This window comes from Excalfactoria chinensis, chromosome 6 (genome assembly GCF_039878825.1).
Source record: "Excalfactoria chinensis isolate bCotChi1 chromosome 6, bCotChi1.hap2, whole genome shotgun sequence".
Taxonomy (NCBI): Eukaryota; Metazoa; Chordata; class Aves; order Galliformes; family Phasianidae; genus Excalfactoria; species Excalfactoria chinensis.
The window spans coordinates 35,693,433-35,715,995 of NC_092830.1; the positions used below are offsets into that span (position 1 = coordinate 35,693,433).

Consider the following 22,563-nt stretch of genomic DNA (forward strand, 5'->3'; position numbering starts at 1 on the left):
TTATCTCCCCAAGTCAGCTTTGAAACACCTGCAGTCAGCTTCAGAAGTGGAACAAGGAAATATCTCCATGTTTAAGAGGAATGAGGGGCTACAGGTGCTTGTGAGAGGGCAGTACAAATGGTGATAGCATTTAGCAGAGGCTTCTGCAAACAGAGCTGTTACTTCTACAATAGATTCCTGACAAGTCCAGAACAAATATTCTGACAGTGAATTGACTTCTGGATTGTATAAGCCAAGCACATTGAAAAATGCTTTGTGTTGACTCAGTCAAAGGTTTTCTACATTGTTAATGGAGTCGGTTCTTTCGCTCTTCTGGAGAGTTTATTTCTGTGTTGTTCAGAGCATTATTTTTGTTCCTGTTTTAGGGATTAGTGCAGGAATAATCAGTTAACTCTTACATATTTAACTCTGAGGAAAACCTTTTGTGGGCTACAATGGGATTTGTATCAGCGCCTTAAAATTATACCTTAGGAATTAAAAGGTTTTCACATAAAAATTATTCAAGACCTCCCAGGCTAACAATGCCTGCTGCTTTCTGTCATGTTTCCCATGGTAACACGAGGCTTTCAGAAAAGAGGGAAAGAACTACCCTGAGGGGAAAAAAATAACGAGAAGAAAGGAAAATACAGGCTTATGAAACCACTTGTTTCCCAACGACTAAACACAGGGTGTGTTTTCATTACATCTTTCTAATCCAGGCCAGTCTTGCCAAGGGGACATCTGCAGTCTTCACTGTGCCATTAGCACACTGTGCATCAAAAGAGGTTTCTCCTTCTCCCAAGTGGCTCTTGCCTGACTTGCAACAGTACCAAATGAACAAACATGGGGTGTTTTGATGTTAGGAGTCAGGGAAAAAAAAAATTACCCTGTGGATGTAAAGCTGAAAGAGACTCAAGAGGTGGTTCAGCCCCTAATCTTGTGTAGCCTCTGAGCAAGACTGTGTTCCTCTAAACAGCAAGCGAGGTAAGCACCCTGCTGTGGGAGCAGCAAAAAGCAGCACTGGTGCCACTGGGAATGCAAAGGTCTGGTCTGTCTAGACTGCTCCTGGAAGATCAATTAGGAATTCTGCACATGGCTTTTGTTGCCATTGTGTCGATCTCATTTTGCCTCATTTTCAGTGTCCAAAAAGAGCAGCTGGGCTGGCTGCTGGTTTCCTCCTTTGAAACAGCCTCCCTCAGTCTCCTCTTCCTGATATTGATTAATATCAGATCTTTCAGCTTTTTAAAGAAAAGTCTTTCGTGGTTGGGTTGGGGTTTTTTATTCTGTTTGTTTGTTTGTTTCTTTGAAGGTTTGGTATGTCAATCAGAATGCTGGTTCACGTTCGATGCGTCATTCTCCCACTCCCACCACACCTCCATGTCTTGCTGTGATGAAGGATGCTCTCTGTCTCAATAGCTCCTCTCTGAATTCATACAATTCCCTGCCTTATCTAAGTTCAATTGTTTTCTGTTCTTTTTCCCCTCGTTTTCTGGCATTCTCTATCCCTGTATCCAAAAGAAAACACTGAGTAACCAAGAAAAGATTCATTTGGATCCACACCAAATTATCCCCGTATCTAAAAGTGATCAGTGAATTAATTTAGGAGGGCAGAAAATGCTTGTTTCCAACAACTAAAACCCTTCAATTGCTACCAAAGATCCCGTTATCCTGGAGTGCTGCAGTTATTCGCTGTTCACTCAATACTTTATTTATGTTCATGTTGTGGTTCCACATCACTGATGCTAATCTGCCTGCCGAGTTCCTGTTGCCTTCATGACTCTTTAAAAATACATGGAAGCGGTGCTGTGCTGATCTCAGCACTTGGACACATCTGTCTTCATAGAAAACTCTACAGAAGGGGCATTTTGGTTGGCAGCCTGACTGCACCCCAAGACAAGATGCTAACATGGTTTTGTTTTCTGGTTGCGTATTGATTGGTGGTGGAAGCTCCAGGCTTACAGGCTCATGAACAAACAGCATTTGCTACTCCAGTCATTTAAGAGCTGGATGTCTGATTAAACAATCTCACTCCCTTCACAATGGAGGTAGAGGCCAACGTGCCCAAGGGTGTTTCAACCCACCTGAGTCGTGTCTCAAGGGAATGAATCATCCTCTGGCATCACACCCAGGAAAAGCCTGGGTGACAAATATGCTCCATGTTTGGGCAGTCAACCTGGCCAAGACAAATCCAACCAATTGCTCAGCCCTGCACACACCGTGCAGGAACCTGACCCATCTCTCAGCTCAGATGGACAGAAGATTTGGTTTAGAAGGTTGATTAATCTCAAAGGAAGAGCTTATTACAAAGTTCAGCAAATGACACTGATTAAAAGGATTTTCACTTCCAATTTTCTGTGCTGCTTCAAAACAGCAAGATGTGAGCTGTGTCATTAGCTTTGTTTCTCTTGTCTTCTTTCTCTGATTTTTAAAGCTTTGCACAGAAGGCAGCTGGAAACGCTGCCATATTTTGAGGCAGGTGACATTTCCTTATCAGAGGTACTAGACAGTTGATGACTCTAGTAATGCTCTAATTATGTGTAGTGAGTTGTCTCTAAGTGCTGTATGAAAATGCTTACTGCATCATTAGCTACCTTGTTGTTTACTAAATGTCTTTTATAATACTATAGGGGCCCAAATGAAGGTTGTGTCAGTGATTGCGTTCTGGATTTCTATTTTTAGGGATTTATAATTCAATCATCTATTTTCACTTGGGCTGAAATCTGACATCCTGATTCTCAGCTGAGACTGAGTTTAATTGCTACATTTAAAAGAAAAAAACACTGTGGATGGATCATATTACTGGATCGTGGGGTAGTATTTGTATAGCACTGTGGGAGCCAATATTTTACAGTGCCTTTCCTGTTTCTTTCCTGTTTGCTTTGGAAAGAAGACTTCCTTAAGGCAGAGGTTTTAAGATCAGAGGTGCAGATAGCAGTTAGATGTGCGCATATGCCTGAGCATGGAATCATAGAGTCATCCAATCTTACAGTTTGGAAGGGATCATCAAGTCCAGAAGGCAGGCACAGCTCAAGAGAGCATTGCAGGGAAGCCTGCTTTATGCATGGGCTGTGTCTGCAGCCTGTTTCTCAGTGGAGCAGAGCAGGGCGGGCAGCAGGGACAGCTTCTGCTTCCTTGCAGTGGCTTGGTGCACAAATTGCCATTAAGTGCTATAGGCAAACAACGCGCCTTGGCATCCAATGGAGATGATGCCAAACTGACAGTGGCTCTTGTAGCACAGCTGTTAACTGAAATAGTCCAGCTCCCACTGCACACTGAGAAGTAATACATCGCCACAGATCTTAAGTTCCCATTATTGGTGACTAATTGTTCCAATATACACTCATTGCTGCTTCGTGGGGGTAATAACATGACGCCTCTCCGTGTCCTTAGAAATGTTCATTTGTGGTACATGTAGTTGGTTCTTACACAGCACTAAGAAGTTAAAAACATTAAAGCCTTTAATTGCTCCAAGTGAGGTTTCCTTCTCCCACAAATAAATGAAAGAAAGGAAAAAAAAAAAAAAAAACAAAAACATAGAAATTTCTAGAATAACATGTTGTTTTCATGCTGTGCATCCTAAGCACAGATCACCAGTTAAGCTGTGAGCCAAAAGGTTTTTCAGTGTGAATGTATTAAACGTGCTCGTCTAAAATAATAATCATAATAATAATGTTTTTGAGAAGTCCCTGGATAGATGGAAATGTCAGTGAGATGTGTGCTGCAATGAAAAGAATAGTTACAGCCCTGTGCTAGCGTTCAACTGCCAGGGAGTTTAAAATGAAATCACAACAATTTAAAAATAACACAAAGAATTTATTGGGTGGCTACAAACATATCCAAATGCGATCGGCTGCAAAAGGATTTGTGTTGCTGGTGGAGTAATTAGAGTGGCAATCTGACACATTGTTTGGCAATGCCTAATATTAGTAATATTTTGTCAAGTGTTATAAATAATCCAGAAATAGTCTGGAATTATCATTTAATGGTTGACTCAGCCGGTGCTTCCTAGGTGATTTTTCATCAATACAAGACTACGCAGTCATTTTTTAAAAGCTTGACATTATTTCTTATAATTTTGAAACAGCATTAATCCTTATAAAGTGGGAGACATCCGCTGTTAAGGTAGTGCTGCATGGACCCGCTGGGAACCATTGCTGATGGGTAAGAAAGACAATGTGAAATATCCAGAAGAGAATGGGGATGTATGGGGAGCTCTCTGAGTCAATGATGTCTGCCATTAGAGATGGTTATTATGAATACACGGTGTACAGTGAGTTCTCCAGCTCAGGAGCAGCCCTTACCTCAGGTGTGTGTGGAAGATGTGTAGGACCTCGAAGACCCTGCTCTTGGCTCACATTATTGGTGGGATGTGGAGGAAGACCTTTAGGTCCACACAATGACCTTTCAGACTCTGGTTCTGTGGTTCCTACCATTGCCTTCTTCTGGCCACGTGAAGAAGGAAGGACAAGGTAAGGATGGAGCTCCATAATATGGCACATGGAAACTACAGGGAAGCCCAAGGCAAGTGGGGAGGAGCTGGTTTCCTCCTGCTACCTCATGTCTTGGGTTTTGGGAGCACGGCGAGCAGCAGCAGGACCTCTTGGTGTCTTGTCCTTCTTTAGAACATATTTTCTCATTCTGCAATGCCATGGCTGATGGTATTGGGTACAAGTGGGTGGTAAATACAAAGACAAAAAGGGAGTCTGTGTTATTAGGAGTTTTTATTAAGTCAGTTAAACTTACTTTGCATACCAGGACTTGATTAAGTTATTTAATTATCCATCTAAAATTCCAGACGCAAACTTTAGTCATAGTCATCTAAATATAAGCACTGCCCCACTCATCCCTTACTCCCCCTAAATCACTCAGTTTTGGTTATCTCCAGCGACTTGAGTAATAACGCGGCACAACATTTTACAACAAATCTTCCATTAACTTTTCTGTGTTTCAAAATAGGTTTATAAAAATGCTTTCCTTAGTGTTTTCAATTACAAGAGAAAGCTGTACATCATGTCAGTGCCTCACATAATTCAACTGATAATCTCAGCAGTCAATTAAATTTTAAACGCTTCTCCATTAAATACTTATTTTACCATAGTAAATAATTTAACGTGTTTCCATTTAAAACTGTTTCACATCACAAAGTTTTCAATCTTCTTTTTTAATAAAGTCACGTCAGCCTAATTATAAAAGAACTTTTATTTAAAGATATATATATATTTTTTGCCAGTGCATTCGCTGTTAGTAACTCTGTCCATGCATTTCCATTTACCGTCTTAGCGATACATAAAAATAGATAATGAATAAATAAAGCCATTGAAATCAGGAGGCAGAACTGAAATGCACTGGGCTGAAATACGTCTTACCAATACCCTTCATTGATTTCTACCCCAAGTTCCATTGCAAAACCTGTGTCTACTTATTGTCACAGTTGGCAATGACCAATATGGTCCAAGTTATGGATTTACTTAAAGTTGGATAACTTTCCAGTGCAGTCAACTTTGATGTAGAATCTTTCTACGCTTCATCTTACACAAATGGGCTCTTAATATGTCGCTTATTCTTTTGTCTTGCACTAATGTAAATGTCATTTAAGAGTCAGTGTTCATGGAGAATTACTCTTCATATACAACTGAAATCTGAGATTTTCTCTTTGCATACTGAAATCTGCCAGGTGACTTTGGTGATAAATGGACAATAGATGAATAGGTAAGAAGGGCAAAATAATGTTTTGTTGTTGTATTTGTCTTTGGTTTTGTTTTGTTGTTTTTGGAGGGGATGATACCAATGGCAGCTAAAACTTCGCACTGACTATCTAAATTCTATATTGAGTACTAATGATACTGGTGAGTGGTCTGGGGCACAAGTCTTATGAGGAGTGACTGAGGAAGCTGGAGTTGTTTACACTGGAGAAGAGGAAGCTCAGGGGAGAACTCATTGCACTCTACAACTGCCTCTTCTCCCAGACAACAAACAGTACCCGAGGAAATGGCCACAGGTTCTCCACAGAGGAGATTTACGTTAGATATAAGGAAAAACTTCTTCTCTCAAAGAGTGCTCCGGCACTGTATGGCTGCCCAGGGAGGCGGTGGAGTCACCATCCCTGGTGATGTTCAAGAGGCGTCTGGATGAGGTGCCATGAGATGTGGTTTAGTAGCTTAGTGCCTAGTAATGGTGACAGGAGGGTGGTTGGACTAGATAATCTCGTAGGTCCTTTCCAACCTTGTGATTCTATGATTCTATGATATAAGAAAGGACTACAGATTATTAAAGTTTAGAATGAATTAACAGATGCTATTGCACATCTGATATCTTGAACAAATCCATCTAGAAAGGCCAAAGAAAGGTGCAGGTAAGTAGTGTACATGGGTGTGTGCAACAGGACAGGACAACACCAGCACGGACAGTTGTGCCTGGCCCACCTGGATAACCAGTTTTAATTCCCAACACTTTTCCCTGCTACATAACCCCAGGAAAAATAAAATCCATTTTATATCCTGATTTCTTTGCTGGCACAAACAAACTGGAGCATGTGAAATCCAGATGATAAAACCCTGCAGTATTTATAGCGGGCATTGCCTTATTATCTTGGAATTGATGTGACATGCAGAGCAGGACCGCCCCTGTGTTAACACACTTGCTAACACTGGGGGTCTTGGCCTGCATAAAACATACAAGTCAGGCTGGGAAAAGTCAACACCCAGAAGTTGTTTGTGCTGGTTGCTAATAGACCAACAAGCCTTTAAAATTATGCAAATGGGCTGGAAAATATTCTGTAGATGAGGATGTGCTGCAATTTTGTTTCATATATTTATCTCATTAATTTCATAGCGTGCGTTGGGTTTTCTGAGCACCGTTCGTGAGCATAAACTGCTTATCCCTCCATCACTGTCTTGTCATCCCCTTTTTTGCTACAGGCTCCACTGGCCTCGGATGATTGTAAACTCTTTGGACAAGGATGTGTATTTGGACAGCATCCAGAGTGGTGGGACCTTCTCTTGAAGCATCACCACAGTGAAAACAGTCCACAATAGCCATCGTTTGCAACATATGGAAAGTTGTGATAAGAATGCCTTTCGAGCCTCTTAATTAGATACGATGATGAGTATACTGTTGTCCTGCAGATGACATTATTGAAGTCTGTGAGAAAGAAGCTTCATGGGTAGAGAAGCAGCTTGAAGGAAACTTGCTTATTTCTGATTATTTTGTATTAATTAAAAGCTTTTAACGCATTAATGTTACAGTAATGTAAATCTTTATGTTAGAATTCACCGCTGTTACCCTCAGGCATTCTCCTGCAGAACATGGATATTGAAATTAATGATTTCTGTACTTCAAAGCACTTTAGATTTTAATTCAAAAACAAAACAAACATTTTTTTGTAGAGAAAGCAGAGAAATTGTTCATGGAGACGAGGTGAGTCTTTGGGAAAGCACCCCATTGAGCACCACACAGCCAGGCATCACAGCAGGGCTGCTCCTCTCCCACACCTCCTGCACCGCCTCAGCTCCCTGCTGCAGTCTGGGTCGGAAGGCACTGACATATCAGGAACACTGTTGGGAAAAGCAAATAAATGTGTTTTTCTTTTGTCTCCGAGTTGGCCAGAGGAGCACCTCAGAGGTGAGCAGGTCAGTGGACTTCATCGAATATATAATATTCTATAATATATATATATTATATCATATATATATATATATATATATTTGTGTGTGTGATATATATATATATGTGTGTGTGTGTGTGTGTGTGTGTGAAAACTTGGTTTCAACATCCCTGCCCTCAGCCTGGCTTTCTGAATGGCCCCTGCTTTGATCAGTGGAATACGGTACCATCCACTGAAAAGGAGGGAATAAAAACAGGCCCAGAATGATCAAATGGAGAGGCACTGCTGGTGAACAGTGTGCCATATTGGTGGTAGGAGGAGAGCGGTGTGGCCCAGCAGCATGGCTAGCTCGTTGTCTTTGCCATCCCCTTTCACTGTGCAGGAATCAAGTCTCTCTTCCAGCAAGGTTTAAAATGTGCTGACTGTAAGAGTAGAAGCATCACAGGATGTGTCCAAAGTAAATAAAGCTTCACAGAGGGAGTTAAATTAAAAACACAGAGGTGAAATATAAGCTCTTTGTGCCCATTGGTGTGGCTGAGGTTCACAGCCTCCTGCTGCATGCAGAAATACCTGCACTAAATATCCAACCAGTTCAGAGCAAAAACTCAGGGTCCTAAAGATCTCTGGGCAGCCTAGTCTGGTGGTTGGCAACCCTTCACATAGCAGGGAGGATCAAAGTAGATGATCACTGTGGTCCTTTTCAACCCAGGCCATTCTATGATAAGATTCTGTGATCTCCTCAGCTCTGTGCTGGGATAGCCACTTGTTGCCTGCTGGATTGCAGCAGACACCATGGAGGGATAATGGTTCGCTGCTGCTTACAGTGCATGCATTTCTCTTTGTGACTTCCTTCTGTTTAGTGTTCACATGGAGCCCATTAAGTGACACAAATAGTGGATTTGGGTGTTTTGCTGCCGTTGGTTTTTCTTTGGAGTTTTTTTTTGTTTGTTTGTTTGTTTGTTTTTGTTGCATGCATAAAAGAATCATAATAGTCCTTAAAAGCTGTTATTCTCCATGCTGGGAAAACACTCTTTAGCCACCTGCTGTAAAAAGTGTGTTCCAAATGGAGCATTTTTATTACAGATAGTAACCCTTGGTGCTCGGTAGGTGTCGGCACCCACCTGCTGTGCCTGCCCTTGTTCATGACCGCACACCGTGGGGCTTTGCAGGCTCCAAGCGCTGGATTTTGCCACTGGGGTGCAGAGCAGCAGGAGATGCCAGCTCTGTGAGTGCCGTGCTGGTGTCAGGGCACCTTTCCCTGCCTGCTGCCTGGCTAAGAACACGATGCTGTTGACTCTTGTTCCTGTTGCCTTTGCAAGACTCAGCCCCAGCAGCATCGTTTGGGATTGGGCAGCAGTTCAGTGCACCGAACACAAACCACGGTCACCTGGGGACGAGGATCAGCCTTTCCCGATGGGCTGTGGGACCAGCGACCTCTGCTGCTGCAGCACGTGAGTCGGAGAGCATTGCAGAGAAACAGAGCGAGCAAGAGAATTGCTTGGTGTGCAGAGCTGCTGATTTTTAGAGTTTACTGTCTCGGGTATTTATTTACTCAAGTGCCCCATGAACCTCATTTACAACACTGTGGCTGGCAAAATGTTATCTATTGTGTGCTCAAACGAGCAGATCAACTCCAAACATGCAAGTTTTTTTTCTCTTCGTTCTCCCACCAATAAGGGGAAAAACGATCTAGAGACCAGAATCAAACTTCAGTGTATAGCTGAAGTGGATGGGAGATGGCAGGGTTACTCCAGCACATGTGCCTGCCCATAAGCCCCATGCCATGGGAGCGGGGTTGGTGTGTGTTCACCATAGGGCATCAGTTCTGTTGGCCCCACTGCGCAACACTGCACCCCACTCTCCTCGCAGACATCAGTCAGCACGTTACAATACTCAGCAGTTATTCAGTTTTATAGGAAGGAGAATTTGGGGGGGGGGGGGGGAGGGGAAGGTCAAGGAAGATTAATAAGGGACAAAATGTCTAATAACGGCACAATATTAGAGGAAAATAGGAGAATGATTACTGCGCACGCTGTGCTGCTTGATCTTATTATCCTGCTTTAGTGGAATCCATAATTTACAACTTTAATAAACTCCCAACCTCTTTGGGCCAAGATATACATTGCTGTTATTTTTATTAGCTACATAATAAGAAGAAGCAATCTGCAACATAATTGCCCTGCATAAGCAAACTTCTAATCACTTTTAAGAAGATTTTTATGGCAACGAACGGGGACAAAACCAGACAAAGTGCAACCCTGAGACTGTGTGTTTTCACCTTCGGGTTTCCAGCATCACACCTTCTGCTAACAATCAGAGGTCACATTACCTTGCAATAGCTAATGACGAAATTAAGGGGATCAATGCACCAAAGGTCAAATATTCTGCCCCAGGTTTGTATTAACCCCTCACTGGTTTTAAAAGTCCTGAAGAATTTAAAGGGAAAGAAAGAGATCCAGTGTGATCAGAGGCAGGCATCCCACTGCCTTCATTGTGCCTCCATTTAGCTGGTCTAATATTAAGGTTTTCTGCTTGTGTTTCAGCTAACTCAGTACACTGGGATACTGTTTTGTGAGGGTAGATTATAGCCACAATCTAACAGAGATTCTGTAACATTATGTATTCAGCCTTCCTGGATATCCATCAGCTGGGAGGCTTTTGCTTGCAGTCCTTGGCTTTTCAGCGTGATCCAACCACTTCAACTCCTCCTGCATTTTCTTATTACATTACCTGTGTCTCACTACTCTGAATACATGAACTGCTTTTATCTTGTATACACAGCAAACACGAACAATGTATCTTCATTTCAAGGCCTTTCTGGCCTAGTTCCATCCATCTGCCTATCATTTCTGTCACAGCAAGGGGCCGTAGTGCCTGCACTCATCCAGTCAATGGTGCCGACCTTGGATGCTGCTGCTGAATGTCCTTAAACTAGCTCTGTTCTCTGCTGCAAAATCACTCTGCAGCCCTCTGTACTTTCCCTTTCTATCTTGTGTTCTGGGATACCGATAAATAACTCCTTTTTTTTTTCCGGTATCACTTCATTATTTCCTTTGTGCCTCTATAACTCGTAGGGTATGTGTTCTGGGTGCCAGCAGTCACTGGTATGTACAGGCAAAGTCCTCTTTTTCAGCCAGCCACAAAACAAACTGGACTACTGCTGCTTCTACTGCTACTGCTCACCGGAGAGAACTCCCTTTTCGTATGACAGATAGGAGAGGATGAAATAGGGGAACTTAGTTAATATGAAACATCAAATCACATGCAGTGGCAATGCTAAGTCATGGCCTGAATCAGTGATGGAGCACCTGGTAGGAAGGCAGGGCCAACCCAGGGGAGCTCAGGTGCACGCAATGCAATACAGTGCACCTGAGAGACTGGAAGGGCTGGAGCCAGGATTCACCTCTTTCCAGACCTCATTTAAGGCTTGGCAGTGGAGGTGAAGGTGTCTCTTGCTGGAGGTCCCTGTCTACCTATGGCCTTCCCAAGGTAAGCAGCTCTTTTCTTTCATGTCTGTATCTGTGCCTGCTGCATTTGAACTTGTTCTCGTTTGCTATAGCCAAAGATTTTGCCACCTTGCTATCATCATCCCATTATAGCATTACATTGCAGCACTTCTAAATGCATCATTTCTCACAATAACCACGCACAGAACTCCACTTGAGCTTTCGCAAGCTCTGTAGGTGTTCTTAAGTTGTCTTCTGCAGGCCCTGGCCAGGGCACTTAGGGCCAAAGTTAGTGGACATTGTTCCTGGTGGCATGGAGAAGGAGAAACAATAGGACTTTATCTTAACTATACAAAGCTTTGGCAGGTTTGGTGGGGGGGGAAGGAGGAGCATCCCGTGTGGTAAATAGCAGTCATTTCATTTAGTGCTGCCCCTTGAAATGCATTTAGTAGCACTGAATAGAACAGTGTCAGGAAGGTTATGCATAATACGCGCAGATCAATTTCCATGCATTGTTTAACTTACTAAATCTAATTCTCTTTTCCACCCACTACTCAATTTAATTTCCATGCATGTAATGGATGGAATACAGCATTCCTGTGCCAGAGGCTGGCAGAAGGACCAGGTAGAGGTTAGGTGAATGTCTGGAAACAAAACAAATTACAGAGATTGCTGATTGCTTTATTACAGCTTGTATCATCTTGTTGATAAAAGAAATACCTTCTGAAGTGGCTGTTGATGATTGTAGATGTTTCCACATTGTTGGAGTAACAGAACTGCTGTCATGATAAAAGAGAAACATAACACAACCTCTGCGTGTCCTTGTAGAATTTCAGTGGTTTCTCGGTGACAACCACAGTAATTAAAGCTGGAAAAAGAACAGTAGGTAAACCATTTGCACTGAGTCATATGGTGCAAATATTTTCCTTTTGAGCTTGAGCTAGCATGAGTTCGGGCTCTGCCAGAAAGCTGTTTTGTGTGCTTTTGTTATGAACAGCGATTGCTCGGTTTTGTCTGTGCAAGAGGGAAAACAGCACAATTGGGGGCTTGTTTTTCTTTTGAGGAGTTGCTCAGAATCTGTTTTGGAGGGGGGGGGGAGTAGAATCTAGGAAGATGTTTTCACCTTTTCACGTATAAAGATCTACATTTCCCAGTTCAGAAATCAGCTGTCATGTTTTTTCAGCCCTTGGTACTCTCAGGAAAGTGATAGAGCAGTAACTACTCCTTATGTATGCACTGGAACAGGTTGCCCAAGGAGGCTGTAGATGCCCCATCCCTGCAGGCATTCAAGGCCAGGCTGGATGTGGCTCTGGGCAGCCTGGGCTGCTGGTTGGTGACCCTGCATGTAGCAGGGGGTTGGAACTGGATGAGCACTGTGGGCCTTTGCAGCCCAGGCCATTCTAGGATTCTATGTAAAGCTTTACAGTGGTAATATGCAGTACACCACTGGACTCGGAAGCCCCCAGGTCTGAGTGGGTTTCCATCATGCACTGATGGCAAAATAAGGATTGGATGCATTAGATTTAGCTCTCTCTCTTCTGTAAACTGAGAGGTGTTTTAGGCTCTGTTAGTAATCTCAAAGCCTTTCATCATCACTGTGTGTAAATAACTACCTGCCCATTGATTTCTCTGGGCTCAAGATGGTGTGATGCTGAGGGCAATCACAGTAAGGGTGTTTTCTGACCTGTGTTCAGTTTGGCATGTTCTCCAGCATAAGCATGTGCCAAGTCTTCCCTGCTGGCCCCTTGGTCCTGTAGGACATCAAAACTCATCAGGGCTATCCCCATCTACCTGCCTTGTCAGCAGGATAAATCAGCCCGTATGCTTGTAAAGCAAAGATTTGCTGAGATGGAGCATCCTCCTGCAGTGTGCCAGTGTTGTTCACTGTGGGGCTGCGCTGCCACTGGGGAATGCATCATCCCAGCAGCTCCTCTCTGAGATACATTGGCCATACATCAGTACAAGAGCATCATATATTACCTGAGCGAGCTGCAGCTCTCACACCGTGTTACACCAATCCATCACTGAAGCAAGATGTTGCTCTAATGATATATTAGTGTAATAATCTGAGCAGGGCATACCAATGATATATTACTCAAAAGATGGCACCGTTTATGGAAGCAAAGTTCCAGGAAGATATTCAGTTTAATTACAGGCTGCTGGCTGACTTCTAGTGGCAAGAAAGTCAGCCAATGTACCCAGGATACAGCGGGAGCTGCTTTCCCAGTTGGGGTTGGAATCACCAGTATAGAAATGGGCTTTCTGTTCATCTAGTGGTGAATGTTCTCCTTAGCTGCAGTGCGTCATTTTAAACCTGTGCTGGTCACTTGGTGGATAGTTACCCTAGGGAACACTCTTAGTATAGAGCAGCTTCTTTCTAGGCCCGGGTTTCTGCTGTTCTCTATGAATAGTTCCTCCACTTTGTGACTTGCACTGGGACAAGGCTTAACTATTTCTTGTAACTCATCCTTAGGAATAATCTACATTTATCACTGGTTTCGTGTTGTGCTGTGGGACTTTGGTGCACTGATGGTGTGATGCCACTCGACTCAGTAACAGTGGGAAGAGGTTAATTTTGCCCTCTTGGATATTTGATTGGTTAGAATGTATTATATCATGAGAAGAAAACTGCTCGCCAAGTCTTTCACATTTATAATGGGCCACTGTACTTTTGCAGCATACAACTGGCACTGTTATATCCCAGCTTTCCGAATCCCTGCTCATCTTGGCTTTTTACAGGAGCAAATTAATCATTCCTCAGGAGAACAAAATTAAAGCATTTGAATAAAGGAAAAAAAAAATATGGGTCGTAGAAAATGATCAAGTGAACAGCAATAGTTCTTGTTGACTCTGACCTGGATGTGATCTTACAGAAGAATAGAGCTGAGGCACCTTCTTTCAAACGAAGGGTGATAGAATAATGGAGCAGCCTGGGGGAGGCTTTAGCTCCTTTACCGTGATCTATTTGGGAAAAAAAACATATATAATAGATGCATGAACTTATGTTTAATGTTATAATACCTGTAATAATAATTAATATCACCAGTGCTTCTCTCCAAGGTCTCAAAGTGACTTCACAGGCAATTAGTCCCACGAGGCTCTAAGTATTAACGCTGTCCTTTGTGCGGATGAAATCTGAAGGAAAAAGAGCCTAATTGGCTGAACAAAACCCATTAAAGTAAATGGGACGTAGGACCTGTGACTTTGAGTCTGCTTGTAGTGACTCGGAGCAGCAGCGTGCCGACATCCCAAGCCTTTCTCCATCCATCTTTCTCTTAGGCTCCAGTGCTACAAATATCTGGTGTAGAAGAAGAAGGATAGGAGTTGCTCTGTCACCACAGAGAAGAAGGAAAAGCCTTTGGAGGGGTGAGAAGGTGAGCTTTGTGGGGTGTCAGGAGCATAACACACCTGTAAGATATGCTATGTATGTATATGTAAGATATGCAAAACTGATCAGCCCCTACCGTGCTTTCACTTGTGCACAGCTTCTAACCATCCAACAGCTGCCTGCCTTCTAAAACACAGCTGAGTTTCAAGTGCCTGGTTATCCCTTCCCTGTGCTTTGGCTGGTGAGTTACAGCTGTTCATAGTGTGCCAAACAAGTGCAAAGTGCAGTATCAAAAATCTCCTTTAATTGAGGCTTTGCCCAGGGTCAAATACCTTTGCACGGGAGCAGGCAGGGTTTTGCAAGGCAACAAATCCCTCTTAGTGATGGGGCAGCCTGTAGAAGGTTGTGAACTTGTAAGTGCCAGCATTACGCTGTGTCAGTGGAGTTGGATGCTCTTTAAATGTTGATTTGTTTATATTACAGCTTGGAAATGAAGACTTAAAGGTGAGCAGTTACAAGTACAAACACTGTCAAGCTAATCTGTCAGTAAGAGGACCAGCATAAAATCTGGTACTGCCTACTGAAAGCAGGTGAGCTTGGGCTCCAAACAACATCCACAGCAGTTTGAAAGCAATTGCTTGGTACTAAAGTCCATGTATGTTTCAAGGAAACATAAACAGCCAGCAGAAAATGAAGCTGTCTTACAGGCCAGGAGCCTGCAAGTCTCCCATCAGTGCCCTTCCATTGAATCTTAGGATCATCAAAGCTGGAAGTGTGTGCCGGGATCCCCAGCCCATCCCACTGTGCCCACATCCCTCAGTTCCACATGCCCATGGCTCTGGAATACCTCCAGGGACAGTGACCCCACCAGGCCCTGAGCAGCAGTGCCAATACCCAGCTGTTCATTTGGAGAAGATCAGCAGGGAAAGGACAGAGAGCCAAGGATGCTTCTCCCAGTCCCTTGCAAGTAGGAGTTTCCCATTATTTTGCTGCGATTTGGGATGAAATCAGAAGGGGGATGGCTGAGAAGCCTCCAGCTCCCCTCATCACCCAGCTCTCAGGTTCCTGGCTGGCAACACACTCCATGTTCTCTTTGATGGATGGCCTTCCCAGCATGGGAAATAAATGGGCTTTGTCCACAGTCCAGCACAGCGAGTCTCAGCCAACCTGAGAATAAATCACAGAGCGTGATGTAAACACTTAGGCTTTCAAAAACAAAGCAGGTCCTCAAGGAGACATGCTCTTCAATGTCTTTCCATTAAACATGAGTTTTGCAGTAATTAATAGCCTACTTAGTAATGGAAGCAAAAAAGGGCTTATTAAAAGGGTTTCTTCACACTTGATTGCAGCAGAACAAGATGCTCACAATGTGCTGGCCCTTCTGCAGTGGAACAGCTACAGGACAGCCCATGTTTGACACCGATCTCCAATGTAGACCAGGTGAGTGATGGAAAAGGGAGGTGTGCCTTGGGTAAAGCAGGTGGTTGCAACTCCATCTGACCACAACCGTTTCACTTGATGCTTCTGAAGGGTGCACACACAAGTAGATGGATGTTGTGACGTGTATACAAGTGGTGGTGCTCCATTTGTCCCACATAGCAGTAGTTCCCCCTGGTGATGCCACCAGGAGAGACCACAGCATATCAAGGGGGGTGGCTGGAGTTGTGCTACCCATGTGCTTTCTGTGCTCAGTGTGGATGGGGGATAGGATGGGGAATACTTTGGCTTCTCCTTTCTTGCTGTCTCAACCGCACCCAGAGAATTGGGGAATAAAATAAATTGGAATATATCATGCAATCTAAATATGGCAGCCTCCAGTAGATGAGTCTGTCTTATTGGCTTCCTCTGAGACACATATTTCAGGTTCAAGTTGTAATTGCTGAGATTATCTGAATTCTAGTTTTAGAGTTGAGTTAATTGCCATAGACTAATTGTCTCAAGCTTGATTGTCCCCCAAAACGTCCATTAGTTAGTTAATAATTGTCACAGCAAACGAGCAGAGCTGTGTTAAGTCCAACATAAAGTTTGGGTGGGTATTCATGGTGTTTGATGAATTCCCTTCTGTTTTGATATGTTCTGAGTAGTTCATCTTAAATTGTTTGCAGGTTCTCACTGTGTGTTTATATTTCAGCTGCTCCCGCTTCCTTTTAGTTGAAAGGAGGGGAGCAGATTCCAATCTGTATTGCTTTAGGAGAAATCTCAGCCTGATGTTGGTGCAAACTGCCCACCTCTACAACAGCCTTGCCAGAAAATGAAGGAATACTTTGAGTGCTTCAGTCTCCCCACGTGAGCTTCTGTGCGACCTTTTAAGCCACCTTGCTAAGAGAATAAGGGGCAAGCGGTGCCCACGTACAACACTAACTATGGAAGTGCAGGTGACCAGTTGGCCACAAGCAGTTGTCACCCACCACCCCACGCACCTGAGAGCAGGCAGCACCTTGCAGTAGCGATGCCTTTAGCAAGCCAATTAAGCCGCGCTACTTGATGAGGATGTACTACACAGCTTGCAAACGACACGAGGTCAGTACTACTCCTGTCTCTCACGCTTGCTTGTTAGCCCACCTCATTTCTCGGGCTTTAAGCCGCCTAATTGGATGTTACGGCGGCAGCAGCAGAGGAAGGTAGGGAGTAACGAGAGGAAAAACAGCTCCTGGAGCTCATCAGCCACCATGGTCGCTAGATGGCATTGCAACCACACCGTTACCAGCCACAGCGCGAGAACAGGCCGGGAAGGGTGGGATGTGCGAGCGGCAGCGGCTGGGGATGGGAATGGGACGGCGGATCGGAATGGGACTGGGGCTGGAGATGGGAATGGGGATCGGAATGGGGCCAGGGCTGGAATTGGGGCTCAACTTAGAGCCGAGATTGAGCATAACCACAGAACAGCCAAGGATGCTCCTCGGTCACACTGTCATCATTCACTTTTTATCGTGTGATTTTGGTGAAACTCTAAGAGAAAGCAAAGAGCCAAAGTTGTAAAACGCTACACTTTTCATAACAAGAACTATTTCTTCCTTATGGGTTCCGTATCATGAAGCAGTGAAGGAGTTACATTTGGGTGTTTGGCAAAGGCTGCTGCTTCCTGATAGAGCTATTTGAATTCCCTACCATGGGTCAGTCAGCCCTTTCACCTTCACCTGTCTATAGCTATGGATGCTGCTAAACCCTCATCTTATTTCTGCATGTTTCAGGACTGGTATGAAGTTTCTAAAAGATGGATGTATTCTAAAGCAAGAGGATGTTCAGAAGAGCAACTGAAAACCAGGTTTCCATCAGTTTACATCTTCTGGCAGTGATAAACAAATGCGGATGATTTCCTTCTCACTGCTTTAACATCGGTAGGAAAAGCATAACCCAAAAGAATGTTTTTACAGGAGCATAAGAGACGCAGAAGCAAAGTGTTTATAGGTTGTCAGACGTGTGGATTGGGATCGACCAAAGCAGAGTACAAATTCTACCCGAGGTTAGTAATACCGGCAGTACGAAAGGAAAGCAGTCCGTTCCTTCTCTCCCAGCAGGGTGAGCAGGCAGTGCCGGTTCATTGGTGCGGTGGGCACCTGCGGCTTTCTGTAAACGTGCAAAGGAGTTCGCTCCAATTCGGCAGCGTTCAGTATTTGAAGCGCACGTGTGCTTGCCGGACCGCTTGTTGCTTTCGTGGGAGTCCTAGCAGGGGCACGGCCGGGTGCGGCGCTCCGGGCTCAGCCCCATCACTCCGCACACACCTGCGGGCCGGGAGCGGAGGGAGGGGTCTCGGCGGGGCCGGGGGAGCGGACACGCGTGGGGCGGGGGCGGCCCTCCCGTAGCCGGGCGCGGGGCAGCGCGGTGCTGGCGGAGGAGCCGCGGGCGCTATTTAAGCGGGCGGGGGGCGGCCTCGCCGTCGGGGCAGGCAGCTCGGTGCCGCCGGAGCATGCACGCCTTCGGGCCGCCCGCCGAGCCGCCCCTCGCTCGGGAGCTGCTGGACGCGGCTCTCCGACCGCCCGCGCTGTCCCGCCGCGCTCCGCCCGCCGGCAGCCCCTACGCGTGGCTCGGCGGCCCCGCCGCCCCCTACCCGCCCGCCGCTCCGTTCCCATCGCCGTGCCCCGAGCGGGGCTGGGCGTCGCCGCTTCCGCAGCACGAGGGGCCGCGTCCGGCACGGCCGCCCTACTCGTACTCGGCGCTCATCGCTATGGCCATCCATAGCGCGCCGGGCCGGCGGCGGACCCTCAGCCAGATCTACCAATACGTGGCCGAGAACTTCCCCTTCTATAAGAAGAGCAAGGCGGGTTGGCAGAACTCCATCCGACACAACCTCTCCCTCAACGACTGCTTCAGGAAGGTCCCGCGGGACGAGGATGATCCGGGTAAGGCGGTGGATGGGGACGGGGCGGGCGGAGCGGTGCCGCCCGTGGGTCGGGGCCGGAGCGACGTGCGCTGCAGCATCCCTCTCCCCGCAGGTAAAGGCAACTACTGGACGCTGGACCCCAACTGCGAGAAAATGTTCGACAACGGCAACTTCAGGAGGAAGAGGAAGAGGCGGCTGGAGGCCGGAGACAGCGGAGAAGCCGCTGGGGGTCCTTGTGTGAACGCAGCCCCCGGGCACGGCGAGATGCACTGAGGTGGAGGAAGGAGTATCTTTGTAATGTGTAGCTGTACAATTTTATAGGCCTATAAATAGAGAGATGAGAGAAAGAGTGGGATGTGTGTGCTTAGGGTGAAGTGGAGGTGGGAGGGCTGTGGGAGGTGCTCCCCGTTGGGACTTGAAAGCATCCAACGCACGAGGCATGGCGGAGCATTCATAGAATGGTTTGAGTTGGAAGGAACCTCTAAAGGCCGTCTGGTGCCACCCTCTGCAATGCACAGGGACACCCACAGCTCCGTTAGGTGCTGTGAGCCCATCCCCTGACCTTGTGTGTCTGCAGAGACCACCCCCACCTCTCTGGGTGGCCCATGCAGTGCCTCACTGCCCTCATTGTCTGCAACTTTTTCTCATATCCAGTCTAAATTACCCATCCTTTAGTTTGAAACCTCTTTCCCTTGACCTGTCACAACAGATGCTGATGCTAAAGATTCTGTCCCCTTCTTTCTTACAGCCCCCTATTAGGTGCTGAAAGGAATCACCACGGGGCAAGCTGGGTGGGACGGTGGCTTTCCTTCCCCCTTGATAAGAGCAACCTGTCTCAGCCTTCCTGCTGATCTCCAGCCCCATGGATGCCCGAGTTGCTTTCCTCTCCTCTATCCAGGAGTGCAGCTGGGATGACCTTGCTGCAAAGCACAGCTCTCAGATATGGTTGGGGTGGAAATGGGCTCACTGAGTGGGGAGGAACAGTGGGACATGACCCTGGAGCTGGGCATGGCCTGTGGGGCAGCCATCTCCCCCTTCCCCCCCTCCCCCCCATCCTCTATGGCATTTCTGAATAAAACCCCTTTATTTTCCCAACCACAAAAGATCATCTTTGTGTCAGCCCATGGAGCTGATGATAATTTATCCGAAGAATTTCAGATTTAATCGAGCATCCAAAATGATGCCGGATCCCTGCTGAGGAGCCCTTTAATTGCTGGGGTTTGCTGCTGGCCCCCACAACGAGTGCTTGCAGGGTGCTGGCATCCTTTGGTGTGCGTGTCCCCGTGCAGACCAGACTGCTTGTTTAAAATGCCTCTGGTTTACCCACTTTGTCACACATACACAGAGCTGTTTGTAAAAACAGCTTTTAAGGTATCCCAGCTATAACCCCCTTGTTTATATTGTTATTTTCCAAGGCTATCCAGTAAGAAGACAGTTAAGTTGAGACTCCCTGTTTCTTTGGAGAATGATGCTTGAGACTTGAAGCTCCCATTTCAGCTGGGTAACCTCCAGCTCCTGCATGAGGGGGAGCAAGGGATGTTAGTTTGGTAATCAGCTGCATTTTAGCCTCCGTTTTTCCAGGTGGCTGAGGGTTGTGCTGAGCAGGTCATGCAGAGAGCAAAAAGGAAGGAACCTTTTGTCTTTGCAACAAAGAAAGGATGTTATAAATTTGTGAATTTCTTGGTGAAAATAAGAACGGGTTTCAGTCTGCTTGGGCTGGAGAAGTAGCGATGCCTTTAAGCAAAAGCATCAGGTGCCAAGGATGTGCTTAATTAAAGAATCATAGAATGGCCTGGGTTGCAAAGGCCCACAGTGCAGGATATGCCACACAGAACAAGACTGAGTGTTTGTGGTGCAGTTAAACCAGAGCAAACAGGAGACCTGGGTTTATATTTATATGCAATGGAGATGTTAGGAATTTACATACTTGGTGGCTTGAAATGATTATTCATCCAGCTTGTGTTATGCTTCCTATCTTGTGCTCTTCACAGTTGCACTGGCAACAAATGACAACAGCTTTGGTGCGCTATTGAGAGATGAAACCAAGGGATTAGGCTTTATCCAGCCAGCTTTGGGCCACCATTTCTTTACGCTTGGGCAGCACATTGGTCAGTGTAGAACAAGGAGCTGCTCCTCGCAGCAATGGCCATCTTCACAACAAACAGCCTGGCGTGATCTGCTGCTCATCCCTGGCAGTTCTCCCTGATGAAAGGCACTGGGCAAGGCTGGGAGGGCACAGTGACCTCCCTCCCTCTCCCAGGGGTGCAAGCAATTTCAGTTGTGTGCAAGCAGTGCCTGTGGGGCGTCTGCTGAATTAATGGGAGGAAAGGAAAAGCCTGGTGAGCTGCCAACACCAAGGGAGCTGGCCCTGCTGTCTGAGCAGGGCAGAGCAGGAGCTGGAGAGAAAGCTTTCATTTCCTATGGATATTTCCAAATCATCAGCTGTGGTGTTGATTTACTGAGTTTGATTCCTTGTGTTTTAATATTAGTTATACCAAAGGCAATAATTCTCTATTCTTAGAGGGGCTGTTGCTTACCAAGAGAAGTCCATAATGAACACAACCTGAAAGTGGTAAATCAAGTTTATTTCTACTTTTTATTCCCCCTTCCATCAGATCTAGCACTTGCGTGCAACCCATCGTTACTAACCATTATGATTCCCCTATGCTTTATTGCATTACAGCTTTGCTTCCCAGTGCTTTTTGGCAAAACAGAGTGGGTACTGTCAGGTTCTGTACAGCTGGACTGTGTAGGTGAAACCAACACTTAGCACACTAGATTTTATTCTGTTCTAAATCCAGGCTCTGCAACTACACATTCAGGGTCTCTTACCACTCTTATGATTAAAGAGCACTGGGTGGGCTTTCCCTGGGCAGCCTGGTCTGGTATTGAATGTGGAGATTTAATGTGGCGTTGGAGCTTCATGATCCTTGAGGTCCCTTTCAACCCAAGCCATTCTATGACTCTATGATAAAGATACCTTCCTCACAAATAAATCTTTGTGTTGAATCTGAGTTGATGTATTCTAGCCACTGCCTTCCCATCGATCAGATAAGAGCAGAAGAGAAGATGAGAATAGTGTTGGCTGTGGTGATATGGCCTCAATGGGGACTGCAGTGTCCTTAGTCCTTCCTGCTGCGGTGTGTGAATGTTACAACAGTGTGTAACCTTCATGTGTGCCAGTCCTCACCTACCTAAAAGCATTAATCTGATCTTTTCAGCAGCTTATAGGAACATTTTTCTTTCAAAATGACAATACACGACTAAGTCATTTATCTTACTGTTTGTTTGTTTGTTTAGAGAGAGAGCTTCTTTCTCATCCAGATACTCAGACAGGAGAAGGGAAGATTTTTCACTTGAGCCTGATTACTGCTGTGCTTGCTGAGTGATTTCACACTGCTATCTCTGTCAGCATCTTGGTTTGTTTATGAATGTCAGATTTTGACAGAATTGGTACAGTTTGTTTTGTTTTCACTGAGATCTTAGCTTGCACGGTGCTGATGCTCAGGCAGGGTCCAAACACATGTTAAGCTTCTGCGTTTTCCAGCGTTTTGCTAAGATTAACTCATTAATTTTTCTTCAGCCTCACAAAAGCCAATACAAATGTATCAGCTGCTGACTGGCTGGTTGGTAGAATCACAGAATGGCCTGGGTTGAAAAGGACTACAGTGCTCATCCAGCTCCAACCCCCTGCTGTGTGCAGGGTCACCAACCAGCAGCCCAGGCTGCCCAGAGCCACATCCAGCCTGGCCTTGAATGCCTGCAGGGATGGGGCATCCACAGCCTCCTTGGGCAACCTGTTCCAGTGCGTCACCACCCTCTGAGTGAGACTTCCTCCTAACATTCAACCTATGCCTCTCCTGTCTCAGTTTAAAACCATTTTCCC

General features: G+C 45.6%; 1 protein-coding gene and 1 long non-coding RNA gene across 3 annotated transcripts; both read left to right on the forward strand.

Moving 5' to 3' along the window:
* The first annotated feature begins 10,969 nt into the window (after window positions 1-10,969).
* On the forward strand, window positions 10,970-18,008 carry LOC140254162 (uncharacterized). Its single transcript, XR_011904076.1, has 6 exons — window positions 10,970-11,071; window positions 14,308-14,402; window positions 14,840-14,946; window positions 15,706-15,796; window positions 16,548-16,876; window positions 17,548-18,008. It is a non-coding gene; the product is annotated as an uncharacterized lncRNA (long non-coding RNA).
* Window positions 18,009-18,018: 10 nt separating this feature from the next.
* FOXI2 (forkhead box I2) lies at window positions 18,019-19,544 on the forward strand. Of its 2 annotated transcripts, none has more exons than XM_072340472.1 (3): window positions 18,019-18,696; window positions 18,773-18,963; window positions 19,387-19,544. In XM_072340472.1, exons 1-2 carry the CDS (start codon window positions 18,264-18,266, stop codon window positions 18,916-18,918), a joined length of 579 nt encoding a protein of 192 aa, XP_072196573.1. In that variant the 5' UTR covers window positions 18,019-18,263; the 3' UTR covers window positions 18,919-18,963; window positions 19,387-19,544. The 2 variants fall into 2 exon arrangements, with proteins under 2 accessions (XP_072196573.1, XP_072196572.1); XM_072340471.1 differs by having other exon boundaries at window positions 18,790-18,963.
* Window positions 19,545-22,563: the final 3,019 nt, after the last annotated feature.

What these genes read in the sequence shown, in the direction of transcription:
- FOXI2 (XM_072340471.1), top strand. Translation starts at nt 18,264, where the DNA reads ATGCACGCCTTCGGGCCGCCCGCCGAGCCGCCCCTCGCTCGGGAGCTG. An exon ending in GCGGGACGAGGATGATCCGG is followed by an intron (nt 18,697 to 18,789) that starts GTAAGGCGGTGG and finishes CTCTCCCCGCAG; the next exon opens with GTAAAGGCAACTACTGGACG.